Source organism: Thunnus maccoyii, chromosome 18, assembly GCF_910596095.1.
Source record: "Thunnus maccoyii chromosome 18, fThuMac1.1, whole genome shotgun sequence".
In the NCBI taxonomy this organism is placed as follows: domain Eukaryota; kingdom Metazoa; phylum Chordata; class Actinopteri; order Scombriformes; family Scombridae; genus Thunnus; species Thunnus maccoyii.
In genome coordinates, this window is record NC_056550.1 from 15,430,374 (window position 1) to 15,441,540 (window position 11,167).

Genomic DNA, 11,167 nt, shown 5'->3' on the forward strand with positions numbered 1-11,167 from the left:
AGAATGTCATTTTGACAAAAGCCAAAATTACATTTTAATACATTTTTCATGTGCGTTTTCACTGAACCTCTTATTATCAGTGGGATATTATTAAACATAATCGTAATAAAATGGTAAAAAATGTTCTGGCCGGGTGTTTTAAAATATTTTGTCTAACTTGACCGTGATGACATCAGCGACGCTCCCTCTCTCCTCTCCCATCCTCCGCACAATCAGAAGTGAAACTGCTGATTCTCCATCATCTCTGTGTGTGATCTGCTGTCTGACCAATCCACCATATACTCAGTTACCTGAGTGCTGACAGCAGAGCTCCATCCATGGCATCTTTCTGAATCCACGATTCTCTCATCCTCCGGTGCGGTCGTGACATAAATAGGCTATCCGTGCGCTTTTGCATCCACCATGCTGCAGATTGGAGATGAAGTGGTGTATTTCTCGGCGGTGTTTCTGCTGGTGATGTTAGGGACGAGGAGCGCCACGGGGGCCTCCCTTCTCACTGCATTGCTCTACGTCTTTATGGTGATGTTCCGGTTTCCTGCGGTGCCTGCGAACCAGGCCGGCCGTGTCCTGCGGCCCAGGGCTCCTTCAGGCGGCGTCACGGTGGTGGCGCACCGCGGAGGGAGCCACGATGCTCCGGAGAACACCCTGGCAGCGATCAGAGAGGTCAGACTGACATCCAGTCATCTGATGAAAATGCTGGAGTGCTGCACTGTATTATAGGCTACTTTAGAAATCACCCATGTCTATTCTCTGTAGTAATCTATAGAGGACCACATGGGAATTAAAGTCCCTAGGGAGATATTAGGACATTTTTTAAAAAAGGATTTTGTCTGATAATAACTGTTATATAGCTAATTATATTTATAGCCTGGCCTAATAGTTGCTTGGGCATTGCATGTCGTGTTTTTTGTTTGTTTGTTTGTTATTTGAGGTGTAAGCAGAACACACTAATCACGATGGTCAGGTTTTTATCAGCCTTTACAGTGAAAGCAGATCAGTGTCTATGTAGCTTTGTATTCTTTTTACCTTTTAAATAAACCATTATACTGATGCCATCTGCATTATGAAGTCTAGAATTGCATAACCTCTGACTCACAGGCTTGTAAATCCTTCCCCTCCCTCTTGTAACTCAATGTCCTTTCACATGTTGAAGGTGCTGAGTCAGCGGTGCTTGCAGTGTCTCATAGCTGCCCCACATGCAGTCATCACTGTGCCCACCCACTCTTACCAAAATCCTCCTGAGATCATAACACACCCAGCTTTCTCTCATATTATAGCATATTATATAGCTTATATCTAATGTCATGGCAAATATCTCTCTGGCTCAGTTGAATCAGCTGTTTTCAGGGTCAGTAATCACACCCAAATCACACTGATGCTGTGGTGCACTACAGTTTGCTGCTCCTCAACCTCATCATTGTCTTTGTTGTTAATGTCCATTTTTATAAGATTGTATGGCACGATACAAGACTGGATGGCACAAGTTTCCCTCCCTTTCAAACCTGATTAAACAGTCAGTGGCTATTGAGTATGTAAAATGTGCAGAATTTTGGTCCACCAGTTTATATAAAATCCTCCTCTAGGTGTCACTTTTGACACTTGAATATACTGTATTGTGACTAACATGGTCACTCGGTCGTGCTCACTCAGCAAAGAAGCCCTACTTTATTCAATACATTCTCTATTCTCTTTTATATTTGGGAATATTTACTCATTCTTTATTTATGTTGTCATTTTGAAATAGTTGTAATACACTGTTTCTTCTCATAAGTATTCCAATCTAACCTTGGATTTTGGGGCAATGTACTGCTTTTGTTAAAAACTAGTATAGCTCCTATGTTATGCCTTTGGACTGCATCCTTAGTGACCCTCTGGTCACTTTTTTTTAAACATATGTAGGCTAATTTCCATTTTGCAAACAAAACTGTCTCTTTATCTTTTTTTTTCATTCCATAACTTCTTGCTTTAGGCCAGTAGGAACGGGGCTACTGGAGTAGAACTGGACCTGAGTTTCACAGCTGACGGAGTGCCCGTACTGATGCATGATGAGACTGTGGACCGCACCACCAATGGCTCTGGACCAGTTAACAAAATGCAGTTTGTCCAGCTCAGGAGACTAGATGCTGCTGCTCGCCACCGTCTGAGGTACACTGCATTTCAAACACCCATGTCAGCTAGTCTAGACTTGTGATTTCATGCTCAGATAAGGAAACTAAGACCAATGTGTCCATGAAAAAAAAGTGTGAAGTTCTTGCCAAAAAGTGAAAATGCAGAAATGTCCCACAAATATGTCACCATTTAAAGTTTTTGACACATCACCTCTTGTCCTACTTGTTCTTACTTGGATTTTATCACAGATGTTAAAGACTTTAAAGAAAGGAACAAGAGAAACAGACTGGGAGCATGAATGTGTGAAGTTTTTACAGCAGGAATATTACCTCTCACAACTGATGTGGTTGTCTTCGCGGCCAGGGAGAGGTTCAGCGGAGAGAAAGTCCCGACTCTGCAAGAGGCAGTGGAGGAATGCATCAGACACCAGCTGACCGTCTTCTTTGATGTCAAAGGTCAACCTGATAAGGTAGCGAATAAACTGAAACAACCTGACAGACAAGTGTTAACAAAAAAAACTCTTTTTGTGGATACATGCATATCTACAATTCAGCCAACCTCCTAGACAAGAGGCTTACTCAGATTGCCTACTTTTGTGATCTGCACTTTGACCCTATAAGAAGGCACATATTTCAGTAATTTCTTTGACAATAAACCAGCTTATGTGGATAATTACATAATGTTGCCTTAGTCATTTATCCTGTTTTTATGAATGATTGAAAAAGGTCTCCTTTCTTCAATCAGGCTGCATCAGTGCTTCATGAGATGTATAAGAAGTTTCCAGTCCTTTACAATACCAGCATGGTTTCCTCCTTTGAACCCAAAGTCATCTACAAGGTAATAACATATTAACACAAATGCTTATCATCGTCTTTAGAAAGATGTTTTAGTGTTTTGGCTGATATATTTGAAAGTTTTGCTTAGTTTTCTCTGATTTTCTGTTCCTTTAATTATTTTCTCACTAACTTACTTCCTTGTTTATCTACTGAATTATTAGATGTTATGTATTATTACATGTATTTGTCATAAAGAGCTCTGATTAAAAACTGTATAAGATAAGACAGCATGCTGTTGACATCTGACCTCTTCTGATCAATAGATGCGTCAAACTGACCCCAATGTGGTCACGGCTCTCACCCACCGGCCCTGGAGACTGAGCCGCTATGGTGATGGCACTCCTCGGACCCTGTCGTCATGGGGTCAGATGTGGACTGGGGTTCTGGACGTGTTGCTGGACTGGGCTCACCACCACATACTGTGGAAACTCTGTGGAGTCTCTGCCATCCTCGTACAAAAAGACTTCATCTCACAGTAGGTGACATTAAATGTGTTTCTTCATTGCGATGCAAAGCCGTGTGTAAGTCACAGAGTTTATGGAGTTTTATGATGTGTTTATTTAAAACTTGAAAACTGAATTACCTTTTTTTTCATTTAATTCAGCTGTGTAGTAATTCAAAGGTCTGGGAAGATTTGAAACTGTTCTGCACTCAAAAAGCAGGATATATTTGTAATTTAGTGGTTGACTCAGCAAGTTTCTTTCTATCCAGAAAGAAACTGTCTTTATAGATGTACACAAATTGGTTCTGCAACAGATTGTTTGTCCAATTTAACTTTATTAATTGTGAAAATCTGATATGATAAATACCAGGATGTCTTTCTATGTATATGAGGTAATGAGAAACTAGCAAAATGCAAAACTGCCTCCAGTTTAAAATGGTTTCATTTGCTTGGTGACATTGAGACACGTAGCACTGGACCATCTTCTGTGTGAATGGTTTTCAACTTTGGGGTTGGTAAATCTGAGGGGTCACAACATAATTAAAGGCAGTAAGAAAATATATTTCAAATATGCAAAATTATGTTCACTTTTTGTTGTTTTTTCATGTGAAATACTAGATGCTTTCACCACTTCACACCTCTAAAAATCCTTCAAATGAAACTAAAAGGAAAACGCTCATAAGCAGACATTACCTCTTTTGATTTTTTACAAGCCAAAAAGGTTGCAACTGAGAATGTTTCTCTGGCTTTGGGCCCTGCTGTTCATCCACCGATCTGTACTGTCTCCCCCTCCTCCTCTTCTCTTTCACTCAGGGACTATGTTCAGTACTGGGCAGAGCGTGAAGTGGAGGTGGTGGGCTGGACTGTTAACACAGCTGTGGAGAAAGACTACTACCAAAACCTGCTCAACATTGGCTTCATCACTGACAGTCTGCTGGAAGACTGCGATCCTCATTACTGAATGATCTCTCACACACACATGCAAGGTTGTTCAACACATGTGACAATGATTAAAAACAAAGAAAAAGTTTCCTTATAAACAAATTAGACATTTCATTAACATTTCTAAGTTTCTTTTCTTGTTTTTTCAAAGAGCATAACATACTGAAATACATAGATGAAGTTTTAAGAGGGAGGAAGCTTGATATTTGGTGCTAACCAGCTGAGTAGTGGCAATCGAACAAAGCAAGCTTTATAGAAACACATATATGATTTAGCGTAAGACATAATAACACATTGTTACCTGTAGCTGGCATACAGGTAATTTCCCTTTAAATCTACAGTCACGTTAAACCATGAAGGCTCTACTGTATCCTTATCCTACTACCAGCAGCTATACCTCCGACTCTCCTGGACCAGGGATTAGGATTACGCTACTTTAAAGATCTTTTCTACCTTCTGTGCTGATCTTTCAGAGGCTTTGTTGCGGCGTTTAAAGAGACATCAGTGTATATAATTGTAACTTTAGACATATTGGCATCATATTAATGCCTGCTATCATGATATTTATCCAATTCATAGACTTCTCTTGTGCATATTCTACAACTTGACATAATTGTTTAATTAATCTGAAATTTCCCCTCTGTTATTAAGTGCCATTGTTGCACAAATACATGAGAAATGTTGTTATAAGACATTAACGTATGATAAAAGACACTTATATAAAGAAGACAAACAACTTGTAAACCACAGAAAGTCCTCACACTCAAATCTCAGAGACTGAAAACAATTTAGAATTTGTTTAAAAGCGACTTGTCTTTTAATTCAGCATTTAATTCAACAGCTGCTCGGAATAAGAAATGTTTATATCTATTACATTACAGTATGTGCCGGTCTGAGTGCTCTGACACATCTCTGCCACCAGAGACCCAGCAGTTTTGGCAGACACATGAATTAAGAAGACTAAACATTTTGATCCTAGCTGCACCGAAAGGCCTCTGTTGTCTGTTTTGTGATCAGGGCCACAAACAGGATTTAATAAAATACTGAGGTCAGGAGTTCAGATTCCTTCAGTGCCACCCCACCTGCAAAAGAATTGTTTGACTAGACACCCAAAAAACCTTAATATTACATTTCTTTCACATTACATTTATTCACTTAACATTTCAGTTATATATTCTGCACATTTTATCTCTCTACATAATGGTCTAAATGCTGCTTTAAATAATTCTCCACACTGCCAGGTGTATAATTTTGGGGGATAAATGCTAAATCCATTAAATTGACTTTTATTGAACTTAATTGTTTTGCATGAAAACATGTACAGATACTGACTGTGGAGAATATCAGAATCAGCCTTAAAAACCAAATTGTCTGTAACTGTAGAATGTAAACTGTTAATCAAAAGCTCCAAATTTCCAGAGAGGGTACAGAGGACATGAAATAAACATGTACAATAAGAGAATCTTGTAGGCTAAAGATGAGGTTATTCTCTTGAAAGAAAAATCTACATTTCAACAAGACTGTGGTCTGAGATTAGTGATAAATCAACAAGCGATTACTCATCAACATTTCCCTGTTTGGCTGAAATATATCTTCAGAATGTATATCCAGTCTGCAAAACAGATGGAAGCTAATAATGCCTTGTAAGTGAAAATCCTGAATTAATAAATGTTTTTGTATTAGTTTCTGTTAATGGCCAGCTGTGTGTCTTTGTGGACTTCGCTTTTTAATTTACCACAGCATCACTAGTTAGTATAGTAAAGCCTGATTGCATTGTAAACAGGGTTTTGTGTGTGTATGACTGCATTGTGCACCTGACCTCATCTGTGTGTACTGTAAACACAGAAACGTTGGATAGATGGAAAGCCTGTTTCCAGACCCTAAAACAAGTCCAGAATAGACAGATGACACCAATGTAATGAATTCTTGACCCACAAATTTAACTCATCTGAGTGGATTCTATTTTTGAGATTGATTTTATGCTGAAAAATGGCAAATCTGTGGAAAAGGAAGTCATGACTAAAATGAAAAAGTCATTATTACACTGCACATTTGTATCATCATGACTGAGCAAAATAAGGAAAGAAAAAGTGACATTTTCTTCACATTCTGGGAATCTGCTTGTCTCTACTGAGTGGGGGAAAAACTGTAAATGAAGCTCTTTTGGGTTCCTCCCTCTGAGTTACAAATTTAATCCCCACAATACTGGGACACTGTCTCTTTAAAGCGCAGAGGGAGGCGTGTAAGGACGTCGAGAAGTGGTGCGCTTTGACGGTGTGCGTCCAATGTCTTATGAATGACAGCCGATGTTTCAGGTTATGTGACATTGTAGCACTGCGGGACACTTTAGCACCAACGTGACTTACATCGGGTGTCTGGTCTGCAGGTGAATAAGAGGTAGGGTCGCCGGTTGAGATGCGCCCCGGCTGTTGGTTTTACGCGGAAAGGAGCGTGGCGCACGGTTCTGCTTCCTGAGGTTACCAAACAGCCTGAACGGTCTCATGTCTGCTCCGTGGATTTGCTTAACCTGCGAATTGAAATTTAACCTGATTAGCTGAGGAGAGGACTGACGTTTCTCACATCGAGAGAGGGTTTTTTTTATTTTTTACACCGGCAGATCCTGGAGGAATGTGTTTAACTTAAAAGTGCCTTTACAAGTAGACTTGCTCCTCCTGCCATCTGGACTCTAGTTCTTCTCACAAAGTGCCAAACTCTAAGTTTACAGGTGGTTTTCCTTGCGCATGATGTACACAATTACAAGAGGTCCCAGCAAACTGGTCACCCAGCGACGGACAGGTAACAACCAACTTGCAACCCTTAAACACTCATTGATAGATCCACCAGGCGTTCATCTTGTTGGATAATGATTCATTTGGAACCTACATGTGCATATGTTCCTACTTTCTAGGGCCTACACAGCAGCTTGACAACAAAATTAACGACTTCAAGCACAAACAAACGTCCTGGAGCATGCCTGAGTAAGTGTCCAACTTCTGGAGAGACAGCTCCATGTAATGAAAAACCACCAAAATGTTCTTTTGTGCTGTTTATTCATGTGTGTCTTAAAGGTTTTGGACATTTTACAAGGACCAGACTTACTTGGCAGATTAATAGTGTTGGTTAAAGTGTGTGACAGTGTCCTAGCAGCAGTGGATGTCATCAGCTTGAGACAGGCAGTGTCCATCAGCGAAGGACTGAATGATTTATAACACACCTTCAGAACCAAGGCTGAGTGTGCCTGCTTGGCTGTTGTCATGCCTTTGAACCAGCCTCTATGTGTGTGTGTGTGTGTGTATGTGTGTATGACCTTGTGGGAAGGCAAAGGTGGCACATGGTCCTTCATTCAGCTGTTGCAATCTCTAACTCCTGCACAACCAACCTTGCTTGACTTTTAAGAAACATCCTGCTGGAAAATAACAGTGGCAAGTCATGTGTATTATTTTCAGAAATCATTAGACTATTTGTGACATGTTTTCTTTCTTTCTCCTTGTGCCCACCAGCCTTCCTGCACCCAAGATAGTTTTCAACCGTCTGAATGGTAAGAAGTACCATCACCCTACTCCGGCTCTGCCCGCAGACAATCAGCATGAAGAGAGCTTCACCCCTGCACACGAAGAAAACGTCAAGTTTGTCTATGATGGTAAGGAAATGAATGAATGGTCTGACTGGAAATACAAGAATATGACGCTAGACAATACACATTGTACCATCTTCCAGCCCGTCCCTCACCGGCTGTTTTGTGAATGACTTTGTTTTACTATCAGAGTTTATAAGAACTGCTAACCAGCCCCCCTCCCAGGCCTCACCCACACAGCTGCTCTGACACTGATAGGCACCTAACAGAGAGCCGCTCTCACACCCACATATCATGCTCCCCATGTCCCCCGCTGCCACACGTGCTGAACAAAACAGGATTTTTGGCTTTGACTTCATGCACGCCAGCCACCAGGGAAAGAGGCTTGTTGTCTGCTTTGAGCAGCAGCAACAAAGGGGTCTGACGGGTTGAAGGGTTTTGCTGGGTCTGGGTGAAACTTTACACAGTGACCCAGTTTTGAAGTGTGTGGCTCTCTTTGGCATTCACAGACTGGTTTAGTCTCCAGGAGACTTCATTTGGCTCAGACGCTCTTACTTTTCTGTGTCCTGTTAGTTGTTGGCATTGAAGCTCAGCCACGGCAGCTCATAAACAACTTCAGTAACCTTGTCGTTGAGCAGACAAGGACACAAAGTAGGCCCGACCTCCGCTGTTGAGAACGAATACTGTTCAACTCTCTGAAATACCTCAACCCACGATATAAACACTCGTTCAGTTGACTTTTCTGAAAGTCACGACCTGGAGGCCGCTACCAGAGATAAAAATCAGCCACAGTTCACATACACACACTACATGTGACGAGTCCACATGTTGCCTTATTTGAAATACAAACGTTTGCCAGGAGTGACATGCCTTTGTAGCAGTTGCCCTTGTGGACTTTACTTGTTTGACACTGTGGGTGTGACTGACGCTAGGGTGCAGGACTTTTTAACTAGGACAGTTAGGGACATTAGCTATTACCTGCTAATAACAGTCTTAATAGTATATCTTTAGGTTCATCAATTGTTTAATTCATTAAAGGAGCATGCACCACCATGAATATGACTGTGTTAAATCCTGGTTGATGTGCAGGCTCTGATAGTTGATTAGAAGCTTACTAAATCAAATAATGGACATGCATTAGCTTAGAAGTGTTAGTGGTGGCTGCACTGACTGATCTGTTGTGTTTTCAGCGTGGCAGGAGGTGGTGCAGCAGGAGCAGGGGCCTGACGCGGCTCAGGGAGCAGTCCACTATAAAGAGACCACTCCCAGCCCACACATGGACAGTGAGTACAGCTTCTCCTCTGACACAGTTCTGTCCTCCTCCGTCCTCCCTCAGCTGCTCATGTCCTCAGGTCATAAGCCTATTTGTTTAATAGTTCATTTTAAGGCTGAACCTAAGCCTAAATAAATCTGTTACAAGTATGAAAAATAAGAATCGAAGTTTACTGCTTTGATGTTTGGATGACTTCTTAATGTTTTTGTTGTTTAGTCTCTTGTGTTAAAAGCCCACAGTCTTGTAACTGCTGTAACCTGGACAGTAGGTTATATCATGACAGCCAGCCAACTGAGGATTAGTGGAGCTGCTTCTAATCCTTCCAGCTGGAAGGAAATGAGTAAAGGTTAAGGACCTGTCTCTCCTCATTGTCCAAATAAGACGTGGCAACTCTGTGACACATCTTTAGATACTAATTTACGTTTCATACTTAATTGTCATGTCAACCCAGTAGAAAGAAATTTGTCTTTAAAAACACAATACATGGCATGCATGGAGGGAAGATAAGAGGACATTTCCATGTGGTCTGTAGTGTTAAGTTTCAAATTGTTATTTGATTTTGCAGACCATAATCAAAATAGTGCTAAAGGCATTAAATGTGCACCCAACATTATCTCTACACAGCCGGTTGGTTGAAGATATACAGTTTTTTCCTAGCCTGAAAAACAAACTGAATATCTGTTTAGTTTTACTTCGTTATTCAGGATTTTTTATGTTATGTTCAGGAATATCAATGAATCATTGATTATTAATTTGTAGGAGCAGTTCCTCACTGTGTCCACTAGAGGGCAGTGAACACTCCTGATTCTTTGATAACCCAAAATAATAATAATAATGACCAGTTATAATAATTATCAGTTCAAGTATAAATATGTGTATAAGTTTTGCTGTAGAATGTTACTGCTGTTATTTGTAATAATTATACTAATAATTACTTCTACATTTTGAGAATGAGATATTTAATGATAAATTAATAACGAGTTTGTTAGCAACAAATAGAATGGTGTCACAGTTCCTCACGCATTTTTTTTCCCACCCATATTCTGCGAAAACCCACCCCTAACCTTCTCACGCCTCATGCCTAAACCTAACCAACGAAGTCAACAAATACTAGCCAATCAGAGGCTAGTAGTAGTAGGAGAAGGAGGAGGGCGGGTCTTCGCAGAATGTGGGTGAGGAAAAAAAAAGTAAGGTATTCCTCACTACGACCACTAGAGGGCAGTGAACTAGTCAACTGTAAACAGTGAGCGTCAAGGCAGACACAATGCCATACTAACTCTTTCGGGCATAACTTTAAATTATAAATTATATTATATAACTTAACTCCACTTGGCACCAAGACATGTCTTATTTTTCTATTTCTACATGTTAAATACACACATTACCACTTAGAAATGAGTGACAGAGCTTCCGTAAGGCTGGCAGTTTCCTCCCTGCTTACAGTGTTTGTGCTGAACTGATAAGAAATACAGAAAGAATAAATATTCTTTAGATCTTTATTTATAATTTTGACTGTGCCAATTCATTTATTTTTCTGGTGAATAATAATCTTTTGCACTCCTCTCTTTCCTTTCTCAGGCTTTGTGCCGATAGATCTGGATGAATGGTGGGCTCAGCGCTTCCTCGCCAACATTGACAAGCTATCCTGACACTTTTTTTGGATTTGTGGATCTTGACGGACAGTCAGGAGATGAAGGCCTGAGGCAGGATGGCTCACTGGGGAGAGGAAGCCTGGGAGCGGCGGCTCTCAGCGCCCTCATGTGGTTCAAATGGACGGACAGCACTGGGATGCCGACATAAAAACCACAGTCACTTCTCTTGAACTCTAGCCTTTTAACTACAATCCATCCAACTCTGAGTAGTCAGTCTGCAACAGACGGCACACCGGAGGACAAGTCTTGAAGCTGAGGTTTCCCTCATCTTACCACCCGCACAACAGAGATGTAATGTTACTTTGAAATGCAGTAAAAATTGTATTTTCAAGAAGCTCT

General features: G+C 40.7%; 2 protein-coding genes across 3 annotated transcripts; both read left to right on the top strand.

Moving 5' to 3' along the window:
* The first annotated feature begins 211 nt into the window (after window positions 1–211).
* LOC121883700 (glycerophosphodiester phosphodiesterase 1-like) lies at window positions 212–5,982 on the top strand. The gene is made up of 6 exons (XM_042392125.1): window positions 212–663; window positions 1,970–2,145; window positions 2,473–2,578; window positions 2,854–2,946; window positions 3,209–3,420; window positions 4,201–5,982. The coding sequence occupies exons 1-6, from the start codon at window positions 403–405 to the stop codon at window positions 4,346–4,348; spliced, it is 996 nt and encodes a 331-aa protein (XP_042248059.1). The 5' UTR covers window positions 212–402; the 3' UTR covers window positions 4,349–5,982.
* A 578-nt stretch (window positions 5,983–6,560) lies between these two features.
* On the top strand, window positions 6,561–11,162 carry LOC121884375 (MAPK regulated corepressor interacting protein 2-like). 2 transcript variants are annotated; one of them, XM_042393157.1, is made up of 6 exons: window positions 6,561–6,919; window positions 7,048–7,125; window positions 7,238–7,307; window positions 7,830–7,969; window positions 9,094–9,186; window positions 10,755–11,162. In XM_042393157.1, exons 2-6 carry the CDS (start codon window positions 7,071–7,073, stop codon window positions 10,823–10,825), a joined length of 429 nt encoding a protein of 142 aa, XP_042249091.1. In that variant the 5' UTR covers window positions 6,561–6,919; window positions 7,048–7,070; the 3' UTR covers window positions 10,826–11,162. The 2 variants fall into 2 exon arrangements, with proteins under 2 accessions (XP_042249091.1, XP_042249090.1); XM_042393156.1 differs by having other exon boundaries at window positions 6,563–7,125.
* The last annotated feature ends 5 nt before the right edge of the window (window positions 11,163–11,167 follow it).

What these genes read in the sequence shown, in the direction of transcription:
- LOC121883700 (XM_042392125.1), top strand. Translation starts at nt 403, where the DNA reads ATGCTGCAGATTGGAGATGAAGTGGTGTATTTCTCGGCGGTGTTTCTG. An exon ending in GCTGCTCGCCACCGTCTGAG is followed by an intron (nt 2,146 to 2,472) that starts GTACACTGCATT and finishes CTTCGCGGCCAG; the next exon opens with GGAGAGGTTCAGCGGAGAGA. An exon ending in AACCCAAAGTCATCTACAAG is followed by an intron (nt 2,947 to 3,208) that starts GTAATAACATAT and finishes TCTGATCAATAG; the next exon opens with ATGCGTCAAACTGACCCCAA.
- LOC121884375 (XM_042393157.1), top strand. Translation starts at nt 7,071, where the DNA reads ATGATGTACACAATTACAAGAGGTCCCAGCAAACTGGTCACCCAGCGA. An exon ending in ACGTCCTGGAGCATGCCTGA is followed by an intron (nt 7,308 to 7,829) that starts GTAAGTGTCCAA and finishes TGTGCCCACCAG; the next exon opens with CCTTCCTGCACCCAAGATAG. An exon ending in CGTCAAGTTTGTCTATGATG is followed by an intron (nt 7,970 to 9,093) that starts GTAAGGAAATGA and finishes TTGTGTTTTCAG; the next exon opens with CGTGGCAGGAGGTGGTGCAG.